The following is a 26,167-nucleotide window of genomic DNA, read 5'->3' as shown; positions in this document are numbered from 1 at the left end:
AGCTCAGAAAAACAGTCCTGATATCACCTTTGTGACCATGCATTTCACATAACATCTATTCACAGTTAATCTGTCATAGCGTACATATTGAATATACATGAGCTCCGATTACACCTCGGCTCAGGTGCTGGGAACTACCTGAGGTCACTAGGCTCCACGTTTTAATGAGAATGATCATGCTGGAATACAGACTATACCTGTTTAACAGGTGAAGCAAAGTTAAATCAGAAAGTCTGTCCACACTCGCACAGTAAAATAGCCAAAATAAGTGAAATCAGCCATGTGGTTTTATCATGGAAGACAAAATGTTTATATTCACTTGCTACAAATTGTACATTCTCAGACAGACATTAGCCACATGAAAGTGCAGATGTATCACTTTGTCTGTCAGTCACTGTTAATGTTTTTAGTAACACCAGTGTCTTTCCTAATGCTGTGGCAAATCAAAATGTCTGCTTTGAAAAAGTTATTGTTTGAACTCATGGTCAACCGACAAACACTAACCCCTACAGACTTTATTTGTATGGCTTGTGTGCTCTGCAGTGTGTGAATGCAGGAAGGTACATAATGCGTTATGAGGACCGGTTAGGTATTTGATTAGAGGTTGCCTGTTATAATCTGAATCATAATGGGAATAATGATTATTTTATAAATGTATATACATCAGAAACAAGTCATTCCTGTCAGTATCACATATTCAACTTCCTGCTTAGAATCATGTTTCAAAAAATATTTCACAAACACAACAAGCTCTCTTTCTGAAGTGTGTTTATTAAAGGGTATTCAAATGTCAGTTGTGTTCAAGTTTCAAAATAACATCAGACTAGACAGGTGGCTGTGAACGGGTGAAACAAAGCTGGGCAGATCACACAGGTACAGGATGGGTATTTTAATTATCTATTTTAAAATGATTACAAATCCATTTTATGGTAAGAACTGAACCTGATCCCTGGGAGAAGTACTAATGTGTTCTTGATGTTGTTGGTCCAAATCCAGTTTACTACCATGCATGTCATCCTTTCCAACAGTTTATACTTTTGCACAGAACAAAATTATTGAGTTGTTAGAGCTGTAATGGACAACTTGTATTGGTGTCATCAAACGACAACAAAAGCTAACTTCATTTCCCAGAAATTAGTTAACGATGCACTCACTTTTTGAAACTAGCAAGGCTGGAAGTAGTGGTGCACAAGTTTTAACCATACAGAAAGTGTGGTTGCCTACAACACTTGCTGACTTGCTGCCGAGTCCTGCTGCAAGCCTTGAATTTATTCAATTAAATAACTGACTTATCACAAGCGTTCAAAAAAGCACAACATTAACAAGCACAGCCGAATGGAAAATGCATGTAAGTAGCCTGGAATCATTTGTCATTTAAGGCGCATTAAAAGGTTCAGAATTTGCTGCAGATTCATTGACTGTGAAACTGTCATTAACTAAGAGTACTGGTAACGCAGTCGTGTTTGATTACTGATTTATTCTGAATTGATGGCAAACAAGCAATCAAGGGTGTAAAATCCTGTTGTGAGAAAAACACCACAAACAGGACATTCATCAAAACCAGGCAGTAGAATTTATCTTCATACTAGTGATTAAAAAAAAGGATTTCTAAGATTTTTAGATCATTTTTGTAGTTTTTCACAAAAAGTTTCCCTGACATTTTTCCCCCCAACATAAAGCAGTTGTCATGCAGCTGTATCTTCCACCACACTGGGCATCAAATTGTAAGTCCCAAGAGATTGAAAACCATCATTTTAATAACACAGCCTGTCAATATACTGCAGCTGGTCTTCTTTCCTAGACAGACGTGGTGCAGCTGGCTGTAAATGAAGTTTCAATTTAGCTATTCTGATTAGCAACAACAAGGCAACACGGACGGGGACATCTATGCACGATAACTTTGGAGTTTCAGGTTATGAATAGGTCTGACTGTCTGCAATTTCTTAAAATTTAATAACCAATACAGTTTCCTATATGCTACATCATCTAATTTTTGATACACTACTGAACTCCTGACCTTCACATAATGTCTCAGAAAAGAATAAAACAAAACAGGAAGAAACAATGTAAAAAAAAAAAAATCAAAATAAAACACAGCACAGGTAATCAGACAATATGTTTGACAAACAATCCAGGGAGTTAATTCATTATTATTGCTCAAATAAGCCTGGACTTTGTGACATTCTGTCCTTTCGATTTATAATCTTTGGCCACAGGCTGTGTGCCCACCGGGCATTTCTTTCATAGTCACCAGTGCCAAAACAGAGGCCTGTGGACTGTGGAAAATGCTAGTTTGGGCCTCTGCCATTGCTTTCCAACTACAGCATTGAAACACACTTTTGTGCACTTCTACTCCAATAGTTGGATCAGTTTGACTATCACCAAGCCCTGAAGTCCAGCCAATGAACACACAGTAATCTCTGAGCACTGTCAAGCACTTATTTTCCACTGAGGCCAGTTTCCCGGTGGACACCCAGCCATGATCCACGCTCTGGCAGCGGAAAGGCCAGCCTGTTCGCTTTCACGGGTCCGGGGGGATTACGACACATTCACAAACTCTCCTTATTCTCCCTGAAGAGACAGACACATGATGCCCTGGCGCTTGGCCGGCCAATCATACTTAAAATCATAGGGCACCTCATGGTACATCAGAGTATCACAGTGTGTAGGGATGTGAGGCAAAAGCCTGTTCACAGTGTGGAACAGAAGGGGGTTCAGCTCTTTGGCTGATCTCTGCCAGCCCCTTGCAACGTTCCACAGAGGGAATAAAACAAGGTGAAAGGCAAAGACCAAGCCAGTAAGTCGAGTAGAGAGAGAGAGGGCGGAGAAGTTCATTTCGATCCATGCCTCATCTTCTTATATTTAATGTCTGTCACCACTTTGCTCCTCTTACCAAACATATCCCCCGTAAACACAACCCTTCATGCCCTCTCAGGAAGACGGCCGATTCACTGCAGCAGGTAGCTCCTGTTTATCTGCAGAGTCGGAAGCCTGAGGTGCCATCTGGGCCGGTGGGCTGGCGGATCACATGATTGTTTGGACGAACTGTTTCTGATGGTTGCTGCGAGCTCAAACGAGCTGGCCTAATGATATATGGAAAAATGATGGTACATTACATAACAGTGTTTTCACTTCCAGGTAGTTTACTATCAGTTGCTGTTACTGTGTAAAATCATTGTTGTTTTTCTTTGTTGTGATGCCTTACCTGTCCTGGCATGGATTGTCCTGAGGTGTATCATCTGAAGAAGCACTACCCAGAATCCTTCTTCGAGCTTCGGCGTACTCTGCCTCCCGCTGGGCCAAAGATTTCATCTGCTGAGAGGGACGAGATGAGGCTGCGGGGTTTCCTGCGGTACCATTGTTTGAAGGACGTTTCAAAATTCTAATTTGTGGCGGGGGCGCTGCAGGCAGAGATTCATCCTGGATTACAATAGCAGTTCGAACAGGTGATCCACTCGAACCCAAGTTGGATTTCCTGTACGGGGTAAAATGAAAGCTGATGAATAAATCAGCTGGGGGAAAAAAACGCACTTTTGCCATGCATTTTGATAAGTTTCTCTTTGCTTACTTTGCCTCCTGGTTTATTTTCAGCTTAGCCTCAAGCCTTCTCTCGATTTCCTGAGGAGAAAGTCATATTTATTAATGATTTATTTTGTTTGTATTGCTGTATTACAGTATTTCCATCCAAAAAGTTCACTTTCTGAAGACATGTCTACATTGACCTGTATGGCAAACATTTGTTGTCGTTGTTGACTGGTTGCTGGAATCTAAGAGATACTGTTACATAAATAAATAATCTCAAATGAATGATCCCTCAACATGGTAAAGGATGCATTCAATTTCTGATCACTAAGTGACCAGCAACTGACAATGTAGATACTGAACTCTGCATTGAGCCTCACAAGATCAAATAACATCCGTCCAGAAAATGATTTGTTTTTCCCGAGCAACTGCATTAACTTTGGCTTTTTGTTGACAATATGGTATTTATGTAATTAAAAACTGAAAAGTAACACACAAAACTGAATCCAAAAGTAACACTGATTTAAAATAAAAAATGAGAGTGCAGGGAGAGGTCTTCTGCACTGCAAATTTTCTGTGACTGTGAGTGTGTTTCTGTGTGTGTAGAGATTATGGATTTTACAATATGCTGTATGCAATATTAGTTTATTTATTTCCTAGGTTAACAGGATGGAAGTCAGAGTTACAGCAATCAAAAAAAAAATGCAATTTATTACTTACTCGTGTATATTTTTCAGACTGAAGATGAAATTCATACTTATCCAGCCAATATTAAGTCAAGAATTAGGTAAGCTGCATGCTTCAGCATCTAACATCTGAACATTTTCAGCTGTTAAGACTTTAAGTTGCTCATGGTCAGCAACTCAACCATTAAATTACATTAATATCTATTCTAACAATATCATACAGTTTAAGTGTCACAGACATATTTTTTGCAGTTTTTGAGATCGTGAAGAACATAAAATTTGGGAAATGATGACGAAAACATCTCCACAATTAAGAGATATTTTTACACAGATTGCCATACTCAAATCAGACTGCTCTAAGCTATCAACGAAAGTGATTATACTCTGAATTTCCAAAATCTTGACCATATCATAGTATTGCAATGATCCACAGTGAGACGTCTGTTATTTCCGCAATGGGCGGGTCTAAACAATAAGGGAATTATAGGAAAAAGTCGACTTTGTAAAACTGCAAGTTTTCTTTGTGTATGTCACTCGGGTTTTCCACACATCATAAAATCAATGTGTCAAGGAAATAAAATGACATGAAGCCAGGCTCTGTCCTGAGTCGTTATGGGACAATTAGGCCTCCGAGTCTCAACCTGGGAGCCAGACTGCTTTCTGTCATGAGAAAACAAGCTAAAATAAAAACATGTTTACGTATTCAAATACCACACACATCCAGCCTATCATGGACCCTTGCCAGGTGGCTGACTGACTGTCAAGCTGAAATCGAGTTACAGCCTCGTTAAACAGAATATTTGTCTAACGGTGGTGTTTCTCACCCCGCTGTCCGCTGCCTCTTCCCAGCTCTCGGCAACCTCTTCATCCTCCATGTTTAACAGAACTGCTGGATGGTTACCTCTCTACTGGCTAACAGTTTCCCATCCACGCAGAGGGCATTGGACGGTGGGTAGCGCGCAAGTGGGCCCGTAGGAAGCTCAATTTCACGATTTGCTCTGACTGGCTGAAGGCCGAATCAAAAAAATCGCAAACCTTTACTTGGCCGCGTGTTAGCCTGTTAGCTTAGCGCTCAAAAGAGGACAATCCCCCCCTGCCTGGACTGCCTGCTACTTTAAATTTGGCGTCACGTCCACCTTGGTAAATCAGCCGGTCACTGGCGTCGTCCACACGCGCTGTTCAGTCGGAATAAATACTCAACTGTTTTTGTTTTTGCTTGTTTGTTTTTGTCTGACAGTTATGTGAGATACGGTAAAACACTTCGGCTATGCCTCTCAAGTTTATCCGCTGAAACAGGAAGGGAAATGAATGACGTTTTATTAACGTTTGCTTAGGTTGCGCTACTTTACTTTCAAGTTCCAAGACGACTAGCGTTACCCGGCAGGATAAAACAATTTAAATGCGGAACCCGATAAAGCTCATTTAATTGCTTAAGGCGTTATATTTGCCGTTAAGTAATAAAAGACACACTGATACTGAATACTCCTCCACATTAGAATTGGATGAGACTGTCGCTGTTTGTGTTCAACTTGAATGCAGCTGCTGCATTTAAGCGTTGTGGGACAGAAACTTCACGTGGGTAAAAATTAAAATACTTAAAGGCCCAAACTTAAAAATGCTAATAACATAAACGTAAATGTACAAAATATGACAATTCTGAAAAATCAATTCGTATAAATGATAAAATGTTGATGTACAATGTTATATCTAACTTCTTCAGTTTTAGGCTGATTTAGTTCAGTGTTTGGTGATTACCAATTAGTTGCTGTACTGTAGTATTACTTAGAATACGACTATGGTCATATTTAATTTAGAATACCACTTGTCTGTTTGGGTGGGTGAGCAAAATACCAAGATTGTTAGTTCTAGCATTGGATGTGATGAACGGTAGCTAAGTGAACGCATCATGCAGACGTCTTCGTCCAGATTGATTCATGCAGAATCCCAAACTGTCTTTGTGCAGTTTTTATAGGTTTTGATCATATGAGTCCAGTCTATCGCAGGCGCCCCGTTTAAGATTGGTGATTGATTCGCTTTGTAATTTGTTTGTTTTTTACTCTTTCTAAACACATATTTAGGCTACTGTGAAAATTTTAAAGAGCATGACAAGTCAGTCAGATAATTCTTAGTTACCTGTAGAAATTGTCACATGTTTTTAATAAGCAATAGATAAATAAATGCATACGTAATTCAAGTACTTAACACCCAAGTTCAAGTCATCCTACATTGCTAACTTTCTCGTGTTACATCATATCCCCCAGTTTGTTTATTTGTTTTTATTTTATTTTCTTCACCCACCCCTTACAAAAGTAACCAGGTGGAAATTCGAGTTTACACTCAGAGCTGAATAAATTTTTCACAGTATTCAGCTCAGTCAGTCAACAGATTTAAATTGACCTTTTTGTAGAGGACATTTTGACATACCACAGTGGGAAAATGAATATGTAAATGATAAAAAAATAATGATGACTGAAATGCATTCAGCTGTTTCAGTGTCAGGGTTTTTGTGTCACGCACTCTGACTAACTGTCACACTTGAATACGATGAGCCATCACTATTAGTTATACTTGAACTCCTTTGTCCCTCATGCCATCAGGCTTTACTACTCCTCACTAGGGGGGAGGAGGAGGAAATAGGGTACAAAGGACAGAAGGGAAGAAGTGGTGGCCACACACTGTGCAATAACTTCGATTTCTTACAGGGCTCGAAAGGGCTCGTGATGTCGCAATGCATTGTGTGCTGCGGTCGCCATGTTTGCGGGCAAAAGTTTTTTGTTTACATCCCTTCATGTTAGATACAGTGCTGCGAGTGTCACTGCACAAGAATGTTTGTAATAAACTCAAAAAGACTTTAAAACAAAGAGTGTTAAGACATTATTGAGCAAATGGCTCACAGCGGACTTCTTATGGCGCAATTAAAGTAGTTGGAATATACTGTAGTTTCATATATTGCTACTGAAGTACAATATTTATTATCACCATCAGACATAGTTTTATTAACTTTCTTTATAAAGTGTAGGCCCGGTGTTTGTCGTCATATGAGCAAGTAACAGGTGGCATATCAGTAACATGTTAAGGATAAATAGAAATAAGCAGAGGAAGACTAGCAGCCATTCATTTTATTTTCAGAAAAACACACCACCACCACCACCAGTCTGAAAATGCCGTGAACACACCAATATGTGTCGGGTGATTGCGCTGAAAGTGATGTGTGGTCGTCTCACAGCTGCTGCCCAGGCCATTCGGCGACTCCTCGTTAGCTCACAGATCCGAGGTCCTTGGCTTTGCTTCCAAGTTGGAAATGAGAAGAATCTCAGCCCATTGTTTGTCTTACCGAAGCGATCATGTGAAAGATTGTGGCAGTTAACGACACAGCACGTTTGCATCATGTTTTAAGTTGTTAAAACAAAGCAGCAGAACACAAGAGCAGCGTCAGGTATGCAGCCGGCGTAAACAAACGTTTCAGTTGCCCGCAAAGCCCACAATGCAGACAAACAACAGCAAAGAAACCAGTTATACATGCAGGGTTCGTCAAACAAAATGACTTTGCTTAAACATATTTTGTAATGCATGAAATAAAGGCCTAATCAAGAATATGAAATTGTTGCAGACCTATATAACACTAAAATAGGTAGACTAAAAAATTTCATTTTAGGACGCAGATATCAGTGAGGTGTGAGAGACCTACTTTGTGCAACATATTAATTCCGAAAAATTATCCCTTTTTTGAAAATACAAAATTTTGGTCTAATGAAGTAATAGGTGGAGGGGAGATAAACGCCTGTCTACATTCCATATGTATAATATATTATAATTTATAATAATGGATTATATTGCAATACTACGTTAATTTACGCAATTTAAAGTGGCTATAGGGGCTAATTCCACCTGCTCCCTGGCAACCCAAACACATTTGCCCTCAGCGGGTTGGGGCGCAGTGTTTGGTACGTCGGACCCTCCCCGATACCACAGACAGTCAGCGGCTGCTAGAGGGTCGCTGTTCTGCGGAGGACGCTGCTCACAGAGCGGAAGATGGCGACTGTTTGGAGGCTGCAGAGGAACCTCCGGAGCTGATACCGGGGGGAAGGAGAGGAAAGATACACACTCAGAGCTCACAAAAGACCACGTCCAAAACAACGGTATTAACATTGCTGCAACAGTTAAGGAGTTAGATTGACAACATTTGAGGGGGAACCCTGACAATGTATTTGTCATTAACAGAAGCTAACGCTAGTCAATTACTGCACACAGCCTCTGCTCAGGCTAACGTTAGCAAAGATTATCAGCAGTACCCAAGACTGAAGATGTCAACTAGCGTGTTTGCTAGATGGTTGTAACGTTATCAAGCTGTTGTCCTGAGATCATGTCGTGTCATTTTGATAATCAAGTGTACTTTATCAAGCAGAGATACAGAAAAGAAAGTCCTTAATGTATGGCTGTAATTACGCTGTTAGCTAGAGATTCATTGATGTTAGCTAACGGTAGCTTGGAGGCTCGTGATCAGTTAGCTAGCGTTAGCCAAGGCTAGCACATATTCTCAGAGGATCAAACGTTACACTCAGTAACATGTAGCTATTACGCGCCGGTTTGTCACTGAAGTAGTGCTGTTAAGCTTAAGCCGTTCCTCGTTTAGTTGTATGCCAGATCACACGTTTCACGTATTTTCTTAGCTACTTGGCTTTAGGTAGTAACTAATTAGCATTAGCAATCCAACATTTCAGTTATTATGTGATGGCTAACGACGGCTAGTTAGATGTAGCTAACGTTATAAGAGGGACGTGCTATGTGGAGGGGCCAGCTGCTCAGTCTAAAGAAAGGGCACCACCCGTTTCAGACAATGGATGTTAACAATTACGTTTGTTGAGCACAAAATGCCACAAAAATGTTAGTGGTGGTTACAGCCTTGCAGGGTCACTTGGTTGTTTGGGTAGCATCAGGTCTCTTTCACTTTTGTTAAAAGCTCTATCCTCATTAAATCTGAGTTGCAGAAATCCAGTAAAGATCATACTGAGCAGGTGTGAAATAGACGTGTGTAGAGGGCAAGTGGCAAATTTTAATCATCACTGTTATTGTATGCCTTATTGTACCCGATGGTAAAAATGCACCTGACCCCCACAAACATTAGTGTATACATGCCTAGCATGTCTCTCTGTGTCTTAACAGGCAATAATGTCCCGCTCCCTTGACAATGAGGATGGATGCTTTGTTGCCATGGATACCGAAGACGATGGTGCAGAGCCTGCTGGGATAACAGAGGAAGTAGAGGCAAAGATGGGGTCCTGCCGACAAGAAGGGAACATGGACAGTGGTGCCAAAGGAGGGGGGAGAACAATGATGGAGTTGCCAGAGGAAGTTCTTGAATATATTTTGTCCTTTCTCTCACCTTACCAGGAGCACAAAACTGCTGCACTTGTATGTAAGCAGTGGTATCGCCTCATTAAAGGTATGCCTCTCATATTTCTATAGCTTTATATATAACTGAAACAGAGGGTGGACTGGTTGCAGTAGTGGTGTTTATGGGCATTACACTGAGCAGAGCAGTGAAACAAAGCTGTGTCATCATCTAAAGTAATACTCATATATATGTATTGTCTTTTCACTTGAATTTTTTGTGTTCCTGTTGCTTACTCATGTTTTATCTGAACTAGGTGTTGCTTATCAGTGCTACCATGGTTTCTTGAGAGCTGTCCAAGAGGGAAATATCCAGTGGGAAAGTCGCACATACCCATATCCAGGAACCCCTATCACTCAGCGCTTCTCTCACAGTCAGTATATGCTTCTTTACAACACATAATGTCAAAATGAATTTCATGCCATGTATACAGTGTTGGATGAAACCACTTTTCTCCACAAGTTAAAAATACAGAACTTAAGATTATGTATCTGTCATCTCAAAATGTTTTAATGTGGTTTTAGCTGTGGATCGGATTATGAGTTATGCAGCAGATAGAATGGCTTTTGCCCTGTGCAGGATTATTGACTCATGGAAAGGCCAACATTTGACCCTTAATCCATTTTGTTATCTGATGGACTTAAACAACATTCAAAATGGATTTAGAGTTGTGGAAGAAGCACATTCGTGTTTTCAGTTTCAAGCTGTTCTTGAGCAGAATTGCTCTTTAACATTTTTTAGCTTTAAAAATGCAGCAATTTGTTTTTTTATTATAAACACTGAATTGTGCACATGTACAGTGTCAAATTCTGTAGTTAAACTCACTGACATGAAAGGCTGTTTACCTCTAATCTTTATGTTGATGGAGAATAAATTCCTATTTTAATGAATGATGTATGTAATTTTTTCATTGTAGTGTCTGAGAATTGTGGCTTTTTAGAGTCATCTGATGGAGAAAACTAGACCATCTTAAAGAATGATTATTACATTATTAGTAATCTCTGTGCAACTATATATGACTGTACAAAGATATGGAGATGTCTTCAATTAAATCATTTTATTGGAAACATTGGGCACTGATTTTACTGCTACTGATTTTACTGCACATAATTAAATCGTTTGCTGCAGTTGGTACAACATTGTGGTTAATTTTTTCTTGTTTGGGTTGTAGGTGCGTGTTACTATGACTCAAACCAGTCCATGTATGTGTTTGGGGGTTGCACTCAGAGTAGCTGCAACGCTGCCTTCAATGATCTATGGAGACTTGACCTCAACAGCAAGGAGTGGATCCGCCCTTTAGCCTCAGGTATGTCGGTTCTAAACATTTAAAGCTCTTTTTACAACGTGTAGCTCTGATAAAAAAGCAACTTCACATGGGACTTATGTAAGGGGGGACTGTGGGAGAGTGAACTACATTAATGATTATAGCAGTCAGATGCTCAGCAGCAGTGGCTGAGTACACGGTGTTGAGGAGGTGGTGATGAAAAATAAAGAAACATTGATGAAATGAGATGAGTGAAATGATTTACTAGAACATTTACATTTTACTGCTGTATTCTCGAGAGCTTTCTGTGCCTATGAAATTCCATGCCCAGGATTAAGAGGTAGTGTTTTCTAATGTTCTTTGTAAAAAAAACATTAACCGAGAGATTCAGCCTATTTGTCATAAACCTAATGCCCATGTGTTTTGAAATGCTTTGTTGTACATGTGAGGTGAGGATAGGCCATTTTCTGTTAAAACATGAAGTAGGGTTTAACTTAAAGATTTTGATTTTAAAAGTGCATTTTTATTTCACTACTGAAATATTTTTGTACATAAGAATAGATAAACACCTAAAAAAAAAAATCATGCTTATAAGGCTAATGTTTGAGCCATTTCTTTGCTTTTACAGGCTCTTATCCATCTCCTAAGGCTGGAGCAACTTTAGTGATGCACAAAGATCTGTTAGTGCTGTTTGGGGGATGGACTCGTCCCAGCCCTTATCCACTGCACCAACCAGAAAGGTTTTTTGATGAAATCCACACCTACTCGCCTTCAAAGAACTGGTGAGGGAGACTTAAGTTCTATGAGTTAATGGGTATAGTTGTGATAAGTTGAAACCTCAAACAATCTAATTCTTCACTCTAAATATCTTGTTCTCCCCTTTTTGTGATGCATTTTATTCTTCTGTTGTCTCAGGTGGAACTGTATAGTAACAACACATGGACCTCCACCTATGGCTGGTCACTCTTCGTCTGTAATTGGAAACACCATGGTGGTCTTTGGGGGATCACTGGGAGCACGTCAAATGTATGGAAGTATTACTTATTTTTAATTACACGTTATAGAAAGCTGAGCTGTGTAAATTAAATACGCTACTTTTTAAAAACACAGCAAAGATGATATGTAGTTTCGTGTTTTCGAAGGCATTTCACATCGTTGTTCACTGACAGTAAAATGTTGTTGACCTCTCAGGTGTCAGGTGACTGTGAGTATATGGTTTACAGAGGTGATGAAGTTACATCACCTACAGTCCAACATACAGTTGCTATAGTCATCTACATAAAACTGAACAAGTGACAGGGGAACTATCACACAGCCTGTGTAGATGAACTGTTAATAGACCTGAACATGTCTAATTTGACAAATATGATCAGTATTTATCAAAAGCTAATAATGGAGGCTTTAACCAACCAAGCTAGTGTTTGACTACACTCCACCAGAAATGGCTGATATCTTAATGTGAAACACATTTCAGGTCTGAGTTTTAACTAAATTGGAGTGTATTAGTGAATAAGATCTTTGGCTGTCACACCTCATCATGCTGTCATTCCCTCTAATGGTTCTGATCAGGAGTAATGAAGTCTGGGTTCTGGATCTGGAGCAGTGGTCATGGTCCAAACCACCCATATCTGGCCCATCACCCCACCCACGAGGAGGCCAGTCACAAGTAAGAAGGTTTCAGCGTTCATGCAAGACAAAATAATCCATTTGTTTTTCTGATGATTTTAGATCATATCATTCAGATCTGTTTTTTTTAACAAGTTCCTACGTAAGTCTGCCAAAACAATTGTTATTTAAAAATATGTTGCTGCAATTCTGACCTTTAAGATGACTTTCTCTCTCCAAACATTCAAGTGTGTGATGTTGTGCCAGAAACCTCCACTTAACTTTATGTGAAATTAAATGATAGCTTCCAAAATGTTTTCCTATTAGATTGTGATTGACGATCACACGTTACTCATCTTGGGAGGCTGTGGTGGTCCTAATGCAGTAAGTTTAATTTCATTATAGAATCAGTACTATTTCTGTCTCCGAGCACATGTTCCATGCGATTTATAAGTGAGTAAAGTTTTGACTTATCCTGTTGTCTTGTGTATTAAAGCTCCTTAAAGATGCCTGGCTCCTCCACATGGATGCACCACCATGGAAGTGGCAGCAGTTGCAGGTGGAAAACGAGGACCACGGAGCCCCCGAGCTGTGGTGTCACCTAGCTTGTAGAGTAAGTGTCTGTCTTGGCTGTCGGTCCTGTTCTGTATGTCTATGTGTGCAATCATGATATTGACCACAAATCTGTTTTTTTTTCCCCTCATCTTGTTCATTTACCTGTAGGTCGGGCAGTGTGTGGTGGTTTTCTCACAGGCTCCATCTGGCCGTGCACCACTCAGCCCAAGTCTTAACTCTCGGCCCTCCCCCATAAGTGCCACACCTGCCCCTCTGGGCCCTGAACCTCCTTCCCTGCGCTCTCAGTCTCCTGTTCGGAGTGGGGCCGCTGGTGTTGTCCTGGGAGCTGTTGAAGAGGCTCCCTGTGTAAACGGTCGATGGGGCACTTTGAGACCTCGGCCTTCAGCGAGAGGAAGTGCCAGAGATGGGAGCCCTTCCTCATCCCAACAGCCGTCTCCTTCACAAGGCCCAGATAGCCCTCCTCTTCCTCCACTTCCCCCATTATTAAATGGATCCTCCCCTTCACCCCGAAATAGCCCAGCCCAGGCTGCGTCTCCTCCCTCCCGTCCTCACCTGCCTGCCTCCACAGACTATGACTGGGAGTCCCCACCTTCTACCGCTCACCACCCTGAGGTACCCAGCACTAATGGCCTCCATACACCTCCTGCAGGCTCCTCACGCACTCCCCCGGGAGCGGTGTCCCCCGCTGCCTTACGACGAGGTCTGGAAGCAGTGAAAAACAAATCTTCCTCATCTTTACCGTCTTCATCGTCATCGTCTTCCATTCAGACACAGGGGGCTGCTCCAGGTGGAGGTGCAGGTCCTCCTGGAACCCCTCCGTCATCATCCTCCAGCCCTCCACAGGCTGCTGGAGCAGATGGACATGCTATCCCACCTATTGCACGGCGTCTCGGCCATCACCCACCTCAGAGCCTGAACGTAGGGAAACCTCTTTACCAGTCTCTCAACTGCAAGCCCATGCAGATGTACGTGTTGGATGTGTCTCGGGCCAAATCTGCGGGGGTGGTGTCCTGGAGAGTTTACGGAAATGGGACCCCCGCTGCAGTCACAGGGCCACCTGAGACCAGCCTTCACACAGTGGTACAGGGAAGAGGAGAGCTCATCATTTTTGGGGGCCTCATGGACAAAAAACAGAATGTGAAGTACTACCCTAAAACCAACGCCTTGTACTTTGTACGTGCTAAAAGGTAATGCAGCTCCAGGACGACAGACTCCGCCGTTTGACCACAGAAGGGAATTGACACACAAGGCCTTTTTCCTGTAGGATTATGGGAAAGTAACATAATCATTGTTAGATGTTCCACTTCAAATTCACTATTCTCCCTTCTGCCTACTGCAAGCATTCAAAATAAAACACTTTATCTACACTTTGATAAAAACAACTTTTGTTTGAATGAGAATTGTGTGTGCGCGTGTATGTGTGTGTTTGTATGTGTATGTTTAACGAGAACAGGACATTTCTGTTTCCCAAAAGGTGATCAATCAAACAATAACATTTCAGTTTTTCTGTGTCACCCTCCTCTGAACTCTTGAAAGAGAGGAACTCTGGAAGAACAGTTGATGACTACCTTGCTTTTTGTATCACTCTTTAAGCCTGCAATGTTTACATTGAAAACTGTGTGAGTGTGTGTGCACGGTGGTGTTTAAAAGTTGTTGACTATTGTGTGTGTGTGTGTGTGTGTGTGTGTTGGGGGGGCATGGTGGGTGAGAGATGTGGCACTGTACTATAAACATAGTTAAACAATAAAGGCCTCCATGTCTGCTCTGTCACTGTCTTAGAACTCCTTGTGTGTGTATGTGTCTGTGTGTGTTTGTTTTGTCTGTCAAACATCACTGCATTGACAAGAACATCCACTTGAAGTTGCTCTGAAGTTTTTGATTAAGTTATTAATCTCTAGATGTTAGAAATTTTCTTTTTCTGTGTGATCTTTCAGCGTTCAAGCCATCATGAGTTTATTTGAATTTTTAGGTGGCATAAAACACAACAAATTAATTTTGCAATTCAAAAATTATAATTCTTTAGTTTTTAGGTTTTTTTTTGAAGAAAATTTATAAATTTTGAATCACCTGAAAATCTGAGCATGGAATTCAAATTGTAAATTCAGGCAAATGGTTTTCAGTTACATTTTTCAGTGCTTTAAGATAAGATAAGATAAGATGAACTTTATTGATCCCGCAGTGGGGAAATTCACCTGTTGTGGCAGCTCACAAGAACACAAGAAGAGTGCAAAAAGTGTGCATAAACAGTTACAAAAAATATAGAGGTGAAATAAATTAACAATTTACAACAATTTACATTCAGTGTTTTTAATATTTTTACAACAAGTATTCAGTAGTGATAAAATTTCACAATCAGATTTTTAGTTTATGTTAGAAGATTCAAGTTAGTATGCCCTTTCTTTGCTTCAGAAGAAGTCTTTTACATCCTCAACAAAACTGCAAACTGGAGCATCTTTGGTCGACAAGTGAATAACCTCCATCTGCTGAGAAGGCCAGGTGAGACCATGAAGGCTTCCTGGAAAACCACTGGTCGGCCTTGTGGTGAGATTGATTTGTCTGCAGGCGTTTCCAAGATCAAGAATGAACTTGCACTCTGAACTGTTGCATTTGATTTAATCGATCAGAGGGAGTGGAAATCGCCCGATGAGGTTTTGAGTAATGGAACTTGTCGAGTTGTACGAGAGCGACCACTAGCGGTTGTTTTACTTTCAGCACATGAAGAAACGCATATTTAGATGCGTCATCTCTAAATACAATTTGCACCATTTGTACCGAATGTACAATGAAGCGTTTAGGAAATTTTAAATTTATACCACATTATTTTCCCCGCTTACTAGATTCACCGTTGTGCTCAAATGTCTCTGAAACAACCTTTCCTGGTCCGAAGAAAACAATCAATTAAACTGTATGGCGTATAAATAAAACAACGTAGGTTTGTTTGTTTTCTTTCTGAGATTATCCATGCTATTTTTGGCAGATTAACCTTGTTTCTAACACCTTCCTCAAGTTTGACTCCTCGCTCTCCTTTCGATCAGACACTCCGCCCCCCTTCTCTTTGACCAACAATAACCTTTTACCCAGAGAGCTCCTATAGGACCAGAGCGCGGGCAGTTCAGAGCACAGCCTTGTGATTCGTGCAGACTCAGGGAAATGGGGATGTGGCACACAGGACTGAAACCGCATTGGCTCTGACCTGAGGCAGTAGGAGGAGACTTTGACAATGAATGTGCTGAGGACACATGTTTACAATGATGAGGGAGAGGGGAAGAATGGAGCTGCACAGGAGCACTGAACACTGTGAGTTTGTGAATGAAGTCACCACATTCAAGACGGATTTTAATAATTTTTCAAAAGACACATTTAAGGAGTGTCTGTCTGCGTGTTGTGTAGTTGTATGCTGGTTTGAATGTATTTAGCTGAAGTGATGTTTGACTTGTTCATGTCATGGTGATCTTGTGACTGTCTTCTCTGAAAGATGCATCCTTATTGTTTAATTTAGTGTCAAGTGAAACTGTTCTCCCTGTTTTTGCACCTTCAGGTGTAGTGTTAGTTCATTTATTCCCCTGAGTTTAGAGAGTTAAGCAGTAGGAAAAGTTTTTTGGCAGGTTTTTAAAATATGAGGAATCATGTGAGGAGATAAAAGCTGTGAATATTTCAGCAGGATTCCCTTCAGTTTTACTTTTGATGCACTTCCACTCTCTGTCCTGATATGTAGGGGCTCAGCCTTTGTAACAGCTGAAAAATTCAGAACTGATAACGTCCACATGAATACATTCTGTTGCAGATGGTGCCTCCTCTCAACAGCCTGACAGTCAAGGAAGCTAACAAACGTCACTGCAGAAGGACACCAAAGGGTCGCACTAACCTGCAGGGTCATAGGAGGAACATGCAAAACAGATTTTAAATGACTTATCACAAAAGCTGATAGCATTTGACTTTGCTGCTCTGTTTAAAGCACAATACAATCTCCCCGATTCCAAACAAACTGAGACAAGGGGGACAAGTCAAGGACAAGGACTAACAGAACATACTGTGTAGTTTAACTCTCAGGGATGACCAGTGCACGGCTGCTAAAACCTTCCCCAGAAGAATCTGTGTTTGGTGCCCAGCCTTCCCACAGGATGACATCCACTGTGTCAGCCGTACCCTGTGGCGTCTTTGGCCCCTCGTCGCCTCCTCCAGCTGTCTGGCCTCCTCTGGACTTCGCCCTGGGTGCTCTTGCCTGTTGTGCTGCCTGTGTTTTCACCAATCCCCTTGAGGTTGTAAAGACTCGTCTGCAGCTCCAGGGAGAGCTGCGTGCACGGGGATCCTACCAGAGACACTACCGCGGAGTCCTGCAGGCTCTCTGGGTGGTGGGTCGCACTGATGGGCTCCGGGGCTTGCAGAAGGGGCTCTCAGTCGGCCTCATCTACCAGGGTGTGATGAATGGCGTGAGGCTGGGGTCCTATTCCTACTGTGAAGCTCTGGGTATCACTTCGTTCCACGGAGGGAGTCTGCTTTCAGGGGCAGGGGCTGGGGCGCTGGGTGCCTTCATTGCCTCTCCTGCCTACCTGGTAAGTTTACTTGTTATTAATTACTATTATACTTGCTATTTGCTTGTACCTCCTCGATTTAAAACAATCCCTAATTGCGACCCCTCATCATAAGGCGGATGTCTCTTAGTTGTGAGCAGCTCATTTAAAGAGCGACTTTAACCTTTGCAGGACTGATTAAATTCTGAAGAACTAACAGTGTTGTGTAGTGCCATTTGTATTTTAATTTCTATTGTGGCCAGCTGCTGTACCTAACAAAGATGTTTGTCCAAAGGATAACTGTCACAGCTACATTCAAATACTTTAACATTACTGTTCATGCATGATGTTGAATGAGAGTCTTATATTCTTGGAAACTGAAACCCTGTGTACCACTGACAGTGGATCATCAGGTTACGTTACACTCAACACACTCTTCTTCATGTACACGTGTTTTAGAAAACCAAGTAAGTTAATTAACAGCCAAACAACTGACATACGCTAAAAGGGAACAAGAGCTGAAGTGGATAGATGATAGGGGTAACTGGCTTCTGAGACAAGCTACAGATAAATTATGCAAAAGGTGTCAGCATAACAGTATTTTAATGCAAACAGATGAGAGGTTTAAGGTCAGTCTGTCTTTAATGGAACCAGCTGGATGTCAGCTTTGGAAACAGATCAGGAACAGGCAGCATTGTAACATCAGGTTGTTTGTGCAACTTTGTAAAGCAAGAGATGTTCATAGTTCATCCATATCAAACAGTTGTAATGATTCCTCCTCTCTGACAGGCCCTGAAGAGATGCTATCTTACGTTGATTCCAATGAAAATGATGGGAACAAAGTCTGCTGTCCTCATTCTGTGTAAAATACTTTTTAACGTTAAACCAAAGCTAATATGGAGCTTCAGCAGCCTGAGTCAGTCAAATCAAGTCTTCCAAGTCTTCCAAGCTCTTTAATACATATGCACAACAATTACAATGAAGGAGTCATTGAACAACGTTCAACCAATATGTAAAAAAACAAACAGGAATAGAAAAAGTTATGGTATTTTTAGTCAGTCTTTTAGATACAACGGGACTTCAATAGCATTTTGTTTTACAGTGGTAGATAACCCCTTATTCATACCCTGTATCTTTTATAAAATTCCTCATTTGTTTCTACAGACCTCATTTCCTTGCTGAGCTTCAGTAAAGGGATAGTAACACAAAGAAGGAATTTAGTATCTAAAATAATATGATGCATATAAATATGGAAGATAATCACTTGATTTGTGTATTGGAATTGCCTTGGAAATGATTAATTGCATGTCAGTACAATACAATAACCTTTTTGAGTGGGAGTTACTAAATGGAGTTTAAAGAGGAAAAAGACAACAAAAAGCAGCAGCAACTGGGTCATATAAACAAGGGGTGTCCAAAAACAAAACCAAACAAACTTGAATTCGTACCTGAAATTGCAAACCGTCAGCAGTATCGTTAGCCATCCCAGAGACATGAAACCACGCCAGCTCGGTTTCAAAGGCGTGTCAAATGTCCTGAGCTTATTTTTATCTGGTGTGAGAGATTGAGATGTAAAGCACAGCTACAGATTTGTGTGATTTGTGAATCACATCTCAATTAATTACACATAGTTTGACTGAATACAAAATAAATATAAGATAAAATATATATGATTATATATATATATATGATGTCATTACCCATCCATCCACATCCGGGTCCTTCTCATCTTTGTTTTTTCAGAGTCGATGCAGATTTAATGAGCATCCAGGCGAGTGTTACAGCAGTCATAAATGTTTACGTTTTAACACGTGTTTGAATGTCCTCTGCATGTCTAGGGGTAGGGGTGTTGTTATTTTTTTGCCTTGGCTGTCAGTCAGTATATTTAAAACCACCCATCTTTTACACCGTCATGGAAAGACATTATTGTTTGATGACGCGTTTGTCTATATCTAGGTCACTAAATATACTCTGCACTTTGCTTCAACCTACCCACTGCTGCCAAAAATATACAGTATGCCTCTCTGTGTGCTGTTGGCAGTGAATGAAGGAAGAAGTGAAGGTTATTTTTATTGACACTCTGGTAGTGCATTTGAATTCAGTGTTCCTGGTGTGTGTTATGAGTATCATACCTGGTGACCATAAGCTACCTGTAATTGTTACATAACTCATCCAGGTATCTGACTCACACATTAGTGACAAAAAAGTTTGTCTTTTTTTGGCAGAGTATCATTATGCTCATTAAACCTTGTGGTTGTGTTTTCTTCACAGGTGAAGACTCACCTGCAGGCTCAGACTGTGGAAACAATAGCAGTAGGCCACCAGCATAACCACCTGGTAAGATGAGCGCATTAGAAGATGTTTACCCAAGTAAAAGTAGCAATACCACAGTGTAAATGTACACCAATAATAATCATTAATTCAAAATTAGAAGTAGAAGTATGTAATTATTACCAGGAAAATGCACTAAACCCTTTAAGTATTGTTTATTGTAATTATTTGATGTTTTTACACATCACTGCATTCTCATACATTTAAGTATAAGCAGCATTTTAATGTTATAGTACTGTTAAGTAGTTTAACCATAATAAAGCATCATATTTTTTACTGTGACAATACTCTCAGCAATATGTGTGTGCATAAATTGCACTCACTTTTCAGTTGTTTTTTGTGCAGTTTTGAGGTATTTGTTCTTGACTAAGTGCACATAATTACATTCTACCACTGATACATGCTGTACGTTGGTGTTCAAACTAACTCGTGCCACATATGTGCCACGTTATGTAAGAGCTGAAATCAGGCCAAGTAGTTGTATTCAGTCACCCACGTAGGCAGTCAACATGAGCGCAGATCCTGTGGTTTCAGTGCCGTCAATGCATGTTTATACACAAATTTCCATGGTGGGCAGACTAGTTGTGCTGATATGGTTCTAAGTTATATGGATGAAAAAGGCTTTAATACATCAGAGAATTGCTCCTAAAAGGACAAACACCTTTTCATCACTATATATAAACAAACATACACACATATGTGCTACTTCAAATTCACCAGTGCTTTTGTTTTCTTCCATTTCAGGGAGTGTCTGATGCCTTTGTTACCATCTATAGAAGAGAGGGTTTAACTGGCCTTTGGAGGGGTGTGAACGGGGCTGTGCCTCGAGTCATGGTGGGATCAGCTGCTCAACTGGCAACCTTCACCTCGGCCAAGGACTGGGTGTCCCGTTCACAGGTAGATATGAAAAGCAGCTGATATTTTTACAGCTCATGCAAGCAAACAGTTGCCACAACTCCTCCAGTGGAAAGTAAAACCCTCAGCTGATGATCAGTTTCTTTCTTTCCTTGCAGTTGTTCAGTCCAAACAGCTGGCTCACGGCTTTGATAGCTGCCATGATCAGTGGAGTGGCTGTGGCGATCACCATGACACCATTTGATGTCATCAGTACACGTCTCTACAACCAGCCGGTAGATGAGTCTCATAAGGTGAGTTGGAGTGACCTCTTCTTATCAAATTTGTTGTTGTACTCAATAATAGCACTGAAGAATATCATTAGATCAAGTCCTCTAGCCAAATGCACACAAAGACAAAAGCTCTGGAGACTTACTATTTTCTTTGTCTGCCTTGTAGGGACGTCTGTACCACGGGTTTTCAGATTGTATGCTAAAGGTGTGCCGAACTGAGGGCCTGCTAGGGTTGTATAAAGGCATGGGCCCTGTGTTCCTGCGTTTGGCCCCACACACGGTGCTCAGCATGCTGTTCTGGGATCTGATGAGGCAACAGACAGTGAAGGACAACCAGAGCTAGAGAGGGAGCTAAGACATCCCAAAGCCCTGTGTGCGATTGACCGGACTCTGTTATAGCCACCAAAGTGGTCCATCTATTAATTAAACACTGAATTTAAAGAAAAAGTTCTACACTTTGGTAAATGCATTTGCTGAGAGTTAGATGAGAAGATTGATACCACTCTAAAGCTACAGCCAGCTGCTGGTTAGCTTAGCTTAGCATAAAGACTGGAAATGGGTGGAAACAACCGACCTGGTTCTGTTCACCACAGCATTAACTTCCTCGAGTCACCAGGCAACCGGCAGTTTAGCATAAAACGTCCTTTATGTTTCCTGTAGTTGTTTTACAGTTTAGACAATACATAACATGTTCATTTTTGAGCTTTAGAGTTACTGAATTTTGTTACCACTTAACAGACAGATGCTAGCTGTTTTCCCATTTTCAGCTTCTGTGCTGAGCTATCAGCTGCTGGCTGTAGCTTCATACTTACCGTACAGTACAAGAGTGTGATCAGTCTTCTTACTTAACTGTCTGGAAGAAAGAGGAAAAAGCACATTTCCCAAAATGTTGAACCATTCCTTTAAGTGAGACTGAAGCAAGATGGACATATGCACAGACTATGACATCTTCAGGAGTTCCTATCAAATTTCTCAAATAAATGAAGATGCTGATGATTTGTCAGGTTTCACCTTAATACCTCAAATGATGAATTTACAAACAATGTCTCAGGCTTTCAGACGTGAGCTTGCCGAAAAGCTGAAATTAGAGAAGTGAGACTCGTGGCTGGCAAGCATATCAGTGAAGTGCCCGTGACCTGCAAAACAGGTCGGGATTATTAAAACTTAAGCTCTGTATTCCATGTTTGTTATTTGTCACACTTTAAAGGATAATTCTAGTTGCCTTCTCTGTTAAATGTACAGAAAGACATCAGATGGGAATGCCAAGAATGCCATTTGATTTGCCATTCGGTTTTCATTTTCAGAAATGTGACCTATGGGTGTTTTATGCCTTTGAAACCTATGTAAGAATAATAATATGAATAAATTAGGGCAATAATAAAGAGATTTTTATATGAAATGTGTCAAATATGTTTTCTTATCCTGTTGAACACAAGTGCTACACATTTGAAATGCACGATATCAAAGTGATTTTGTTAAGACCAGAGAGGAGCCTTCCGATTACTTTGTCAGCCTAATCACGTTTTTGAGAGGATTTTCAGCCTCTTCAATCAGGAAATGATTAAAGTGACAAAAAACACTCAAATCACATTTGACCTTTGGAGCTGAAGCGTGGAACACACTCAGAGCTGATCAGCAAGAGGAAATATAAGCAGCCTGACAGTTTTCAAGGAATTCAAGATTCACTGACTTGTAACTTCTGATCAGGCTCTTGGATTGAAGTAACATGAGTGAGAGATCACACTGTTGTTGAGACAAGGAAAACATAAAAAAAAATGTTTTTCCCCTTCTCCTGGATCCTGGGAGGTTCTGAGTGGATTTCTTTTTATTCAAACCCAACAGACTTTGTTTGTAGTTTGTTTCAAGGTGAGTTGATGTTATGTATGTACATTTTTAATAAAATACAAAAATACTTAGTGTGTAAAGTAGTTTATTTAACTTAACATTCTTGTTTTTTGGTTTTGGTGTTGTTTATGTTTTAAAGGTTTGGTGGGAGCCTGTGGAATATCAGTGCTGTGCAACTTGATGAGAGTTTACTACTTCATTCAAACACACAGGTGAGTTTATTCTGCAAAACGGTGAGAAAATATTTCACATATAAAGGTTTTGTATGTGCAGTGTATCGATTGTCTGACTTTCTCTCCACACAGTGACTCCGATACTGAGGGCAAACCGAGGTCATCCTCACCTGGCAATCCTCTGCGAGGCAGCTGGGGAACGGCTCTCCAGTTCTGGTCCGTGGTGACCCTCCTGTCTCTGGTGGGCTCGAGAGTTTCCTCTCTGATAGTGCTGGAGTTTTCTCTCAGAGCTGTTTCTGCCTGGGCTTCAGCAGGACTGGTGAGTTCCTCAAACATATGAACAGAGCAGGTGATAACACATTGGATTGGGCTTGTTTTACATCTGTATCCAGGTGAAGTTTCTGTGTTTGTTCTTGTAGTCAACATACAGATCTCTCTGACCCATTTTGTATTTGTCTGAACTCAGGATGCTAATGGAAGAGACCTGGACCTGCTCTTTGTCCAGTGCCAGTTCTCCCTGGGTTGTGGCCTCACCTGTACTCTGGTCTTCCTCCATCAGGGGGCTCCACACAGCTTCCTCAGCTTGTTGCTGGCAGCTGCGCTCAGCTGGGCACTGGCAAGCGTCAGCCACAGTCTGTGGAGCCATGTGGCCAGACTTTACCCGCTACATAGCACAGATCGTTACTGTGGGAAATGCATCACCCTGCTGACCTCTGGACACACCATACTGGCTTCACTGCAAAGAGCGACTGTCTTGGTCTTTGCTCTAGCAACTGTGGCTTCCACTGCTACCGTTTATGACCACTTCCTGTCCCAGAAAGATGCTCTAAAGTTTTGGACTCCACTGACACTCTGCTACGCTATGCTGGTGGTCTATATTCAAGGTGATTATTAGGCCAAATTCAATTCAAATGGTCCTTTAAAAACATTTCTGGAAAAACAAAAACTTTTAAATTAGAAAGTAGAACCTTGTTTGGTCTGGTCAGCAGTGACAAATAACAAAAGAGGCACAAGTCAGTCAAGTCAAAGCAGACCACAAATGAACGAACAGAAAACTAAAATTAATAAATGAATAATTGTGCTTTTGTTTCATTTTCACAGACGATCAGAATCGACAGGGTGGTACAGAGGCCCTGTTACACACTGTAGTGCTGAGGCTGGGAGCATTACTGGTGCTCACGCTGACCGTGGGAGACTGGTCTGATGTCCTCCACGTCCTTATCGCCTTTTTGGGTGAGGCAGTCTGCCTGCTGCCCTCTCAGGACCTGTTGCAAGCTGTGCTAAAGGTCTGTGTGAATCATCTCTTCTACTCTGTGATTTTTACAGGGTATCTTACAGTTCATCTTTAAGCCATCACTTCTGCAGTATCATCATTCCCGTATTCATTTTTAATAACTTTATAACTGTTAGTTGTTTGCAATGTTAGGACTGTGAAAAAGACAGGTGATATTTAATTGTTATGCTTCATTTTTTAGGACGAAGAAGACACAAGCATGAGCAAGTCCAGTTACAAAACAAAGGGACATACTCAGAAAACATCCTCAGATGACAGTTGATAATTTGAAATCTACTTCAAATACCACCAACTCCAACCTCCAGTGACAAGATGTGCTCATACTCATATTAATAATAAAATAATAAATGATTTTTCTATGCTACTGTTACTGTCTTATTTGAAAGAGAATGAAAGAATGATGAGTTGTTATGTTTCCCCCATATAGCAGCAAGATTTCAAGCAAATCTGATAGGCTGTTTCAAAGCTTCACGTAATGGACGACAAATACATGAAAAACGAGTGTCAAACTGCATCATAAATATTCTGCATTCCAGATGATGTTTTTCTGTAGTAATGCAGCATAAGTATACCACACCCATGTAATTCAGGTCATAGAGTGGAAATATGCTGATGAATGCTTTTGTAAATATATCAGATAAAATATATTAAACAGTCTCCAGTATGGTCCCAGGGACAGAATGTGTTGAAGTACTCATTGCTGCACTTCAGAAGTTTTTTGATGAACTCTTTAAGCATTTATTCTGCTTCAGCTATTCTATACAGCTATTCATGGAGAAACACTTCCTTGAATAGCATTGAAACTGGTCTGTAGGATGCATATATTTTAACATGGTATACATCAGGATGCCACATGGCCATCCATGGTCCACTGAAGGTGACCATATGTCACTAATTAAAGGGGCATTCCACCAGTTTTACACATGAAGATCAGTTTACCCATCAAGAGAATTACCACTCAGCCTGTGATGTAATGTATAATTATGTGATTATATATTATACATTCTATACATTATAATTTTGTGATTCCAGAGGCAGCTTTGTAAAGTTTAAAAAGCAACCTTGATGAGGTTTTAGTGATCTGTCATCAGTGTTATTTTAGCTTGAGACAGAAAGCCTGCATTACAGTTCAGAGGTGTAAGGTTTTAAATAAGTGAACATGTAGGAGGCATGGGGTCAAATGAAAGACACTGATCAGCTGCATTATGGGAAATGTAGGATCTAGCATTTTTACCTCGATCCTTACTAATCTAAAAGTCATAATATCCCAGCCTCTGTTGCTTCGATTTTTACCCTTTTATTATTACTCTGTCTCTCACAGCGTCCTCCTCTTACCGCTGGGGTACTCTTTTACTAAAAGCAATGGAGCAATCATACCCCTGCTTGAGGAACATGTGGGTAAAGCAGCAGTATTTCTCCTAGGGAAGTAGTTTTTATACTCCTGAAGATGTTTACAGTCAGGAAGTCAACATCAACTGCATGTGTAAACATGCAATTGTCAGTGTTTGTCCTGTCTGCTGTATTTCTTCCTGTTCGCTTTCACATTGATGCCTTGCTCACCCAAATTGGGGATTACATTAAAAAAAACTGTACTTTAATGTCGGTGAGTAAATTTAAAAGTCATGCTGCAGAAGTAGTGAAAATCTTCAGAGGGCTTGATGAGGATTTTGGCTGTTGGGGGCGGAGCGTGGAGGTCTGGGGATTGTGTCATCAGTAGGCATGCTCCCTCCTGCAACTGTGACATCACTGCAGCATTCCTTTCCACAGAGCTGGAACAACAGAGACCCCCATCACTCTCCACATCTCCGTCTCCTGTTCACCCGCTCTCACACATTCCTGCC

The 26,167-nt window shown here is 40.9% G+C and overlaps 4 protein-coding genes across 4 annotated transcripts; 3 read left to right on the top strand and 1 right to left on the bottom strand.

The window, feature by feature from the left end:
* Positions 1–751: 751 nt before the first annotated feature.
* Positions 752–5,725, bottom strand: LOC124056387 (SUZ domain-containing protein 1-like). The gene is made up of 4 exons (XM_046383779.1): positions 5,033–5,725; positions 3,569–3,618; positions 3,206–3,475; positions 752–3,083 (listed from the first exon to the last, which is right to left on the bottom strand). Exons 1-4 carry the CDS (start codon positions 5,081–5,083, stop codon positions 2,972–2,974), a joined length of 483 nt encoding a protein of 160 aa, XP_046239735.1. The 5' UTR covers positions 5,084–5,725; the 3' UTR covers positions 752–2,971.
* A 2,374-nt stretch (positions 5,726–8,099) lies between these two features.
* On the top strand, positions 8,100–14,815 carry fbxo42 (F-box protein 42). Its single transcript, XM_046383724.1, has 10 exons — positions 8,100–8,347; positions 9,372–9,651; positions 9,857–9,973; positions 10,772–10,906; positions 11,493–11,646; positions 11,780–11,890; positions 12,434–12,530; positions 12,797–12,853; positions 12,966–13,082; positions 13,193–14,815. The coding sequence occupies exons 2-10, from the start codon at positions 9,378–9,380 to the stop codon at positions 14,234–14,236; spliced, it is 2,106 nt and encodes a 701-aa protein (XP_046239680.1). The 5' UTR covers positions 8,100–8,347; positions 9,372–9,377; the 3' UTR covers positions 14,237–14,815.
* Positions 14,816–16,206: 1,391 nt separating this feature from the next.
* Positions 16,207–22,413, top strand: slc25a34 (solute carrier family 25 member 34). Its single transcript, XM_046383752.1, has 6 exons — positions 16,207–16,342; positions 16,830–17,598; positions 19,828–19,893; positions 20,632–20,784; positions 20,901–21,035; positions 21,181–22,413. Exons 2-6 carry the CDS (start codon positions 17,098–17,100, stop codon positions 21,355–21,357), a joined length of 1,032 nt encoding a protein of 343 aa, XP_046239708.1. The 5' UTR covers positions 16,207–16,342; positions 16,830–17,097; the 3' UTR covers positions 21,358–22,413.
* Positions 22,414–22,522: 109 nt separating this feature from the next.
* LOC124057128 (transmembrane protein 82-like) lies at positions 22,523–23,927 on the top strand. The gene is made up of 3 exons (XM_046385265.1): positions 22,523–23,071; positions 23,165–23,351; positions 23,499–23,927. Exons 1-3 carry the CDS (start codon positions 23,040–23,042, stop codon positions 23,925–23,927), a joined length of 648 nt encoding a protein of 215 aa, XP_046241221.1. The 5' UTR covers positions 22,523–23,039.
* Positions 23,928–26,167: the final 2,240 nt, after the last annotated feature.

Source organism: Scatophagus argus, chromosome 3 (genome assembly GCF_020382885.2).
Source record: "Scatophagus argus isolate fScaArg1 chromosome 3, fScaArg1.pri, whole genome shotgun sequence".
Taxonomy (NCBI): domain Eukaryota; kingdom Metazoa; phylum Chordata; class Actinopteri; family Scatophagidae; genus Scatophagus; species Scatophagus argus.
The sequence above is the reverse complement of the archived record's forward strand: the minus strand, read 5'-3'. Positions and strand labels throughout refer to the sequence as shown.

What these genes read in the sequence shown, in the direction of transcription:
- fbxo42 (XM_046383724.1), top strand. Translation starts at nt 9,378, where the DNA reads ATGTCCCGCTCCCTTGACAATGAGGATGGATGCTTTGTTGCCATGGAT. An exon ending in GATCCGCCCTTTAGCCTCAG is followed by an intron (nt 10,907 to 11,492) that starts GTATGTCGGTTC and finishes TTGCTTTTACAG; the next exon opens with GCTCTTATCCATCTCCTAAG. An exon ending in TACTCGCCTTCAAAGAACTG is followed by an intron (nt 11,647 to 11,779) that starts GTGAGGGAGACT and finishes CTGTTGTCTCAG; the next exon opens with GTGGAACTGTATAGTAACAA.
- slc25a34 (XM_046383752.1), top strand. Translation starts at nt 17,098, where the DNA reads ATGACCAGTGCACGGCTGCTAAAACCTTCCCCAGAAGAATCTGTGTTT. An exon ending in TTGCCTCTCCTGCCTACCTG is followed by an intron (nt 17,599 to 19,827) that starts GTAAGTTTACTT and finishes TTTTCTTCACAG; the next exon opens with GTGAAGACTCACCTGCAGGC. An exon ending in CGGTAGATGAGTCTCATAAG is followed by an intron (nt 21,036 to 21,180) that starts GTGAGTTGGAGT and finishes TCTGCCTTGTAG; the next exon opens with GGACGTCTGTACCACGGGTT.
- LOC124056387 (XM_046383779.1), bottom strand. Translation starts at nt 5,083, where the DNA reads ATGGAGGATGAAGAGGTTGCCGAGAGCTGGGAAGAGGCAGCGGACAGC. An exon ending in AAGAGGCAGCGGACAGCGGG is followed by an intron (nt 3,619 to 5,032) that starts GTGAGAAACACC and finishes CTTTCTCCTCAG; the next exon opens with GAAATCGAGAGAAGGCTTGA. An exon ending in AAAATAAACCAGGAGGCAAA is followed by an intron (nt 3,476 to 3,568) that starts GTAAGCAAAGAG and finishes TACCCCGTACAG; the next exon opens with GAAATCCAACTTGGGTTCGA.
- LOC124057128 (XM_046385265.1), top strand. Translation starts at nt 23,040, where the DNA reads ATGAGAGTTTACTACTTCATTCAAACACACAG. An exon ending in TACTTCATTCAAACACACAG is followed by an intron (nt 23,072 to 23,164) that starts GTGAGTTTATTC and finishes CTCTCCACACAG; the next exon opens with TGACTCCGATACTGAGGGCA. An exon ending in CCTGGGCTTCAGCAGGACTG is followed by an intron (nt 23,352 to 23,498) that starts GTGAGTTCCTCA and finishes GTCTGAACTCAG; the next exon opens with GATGCTAATGGAAGAGACCT.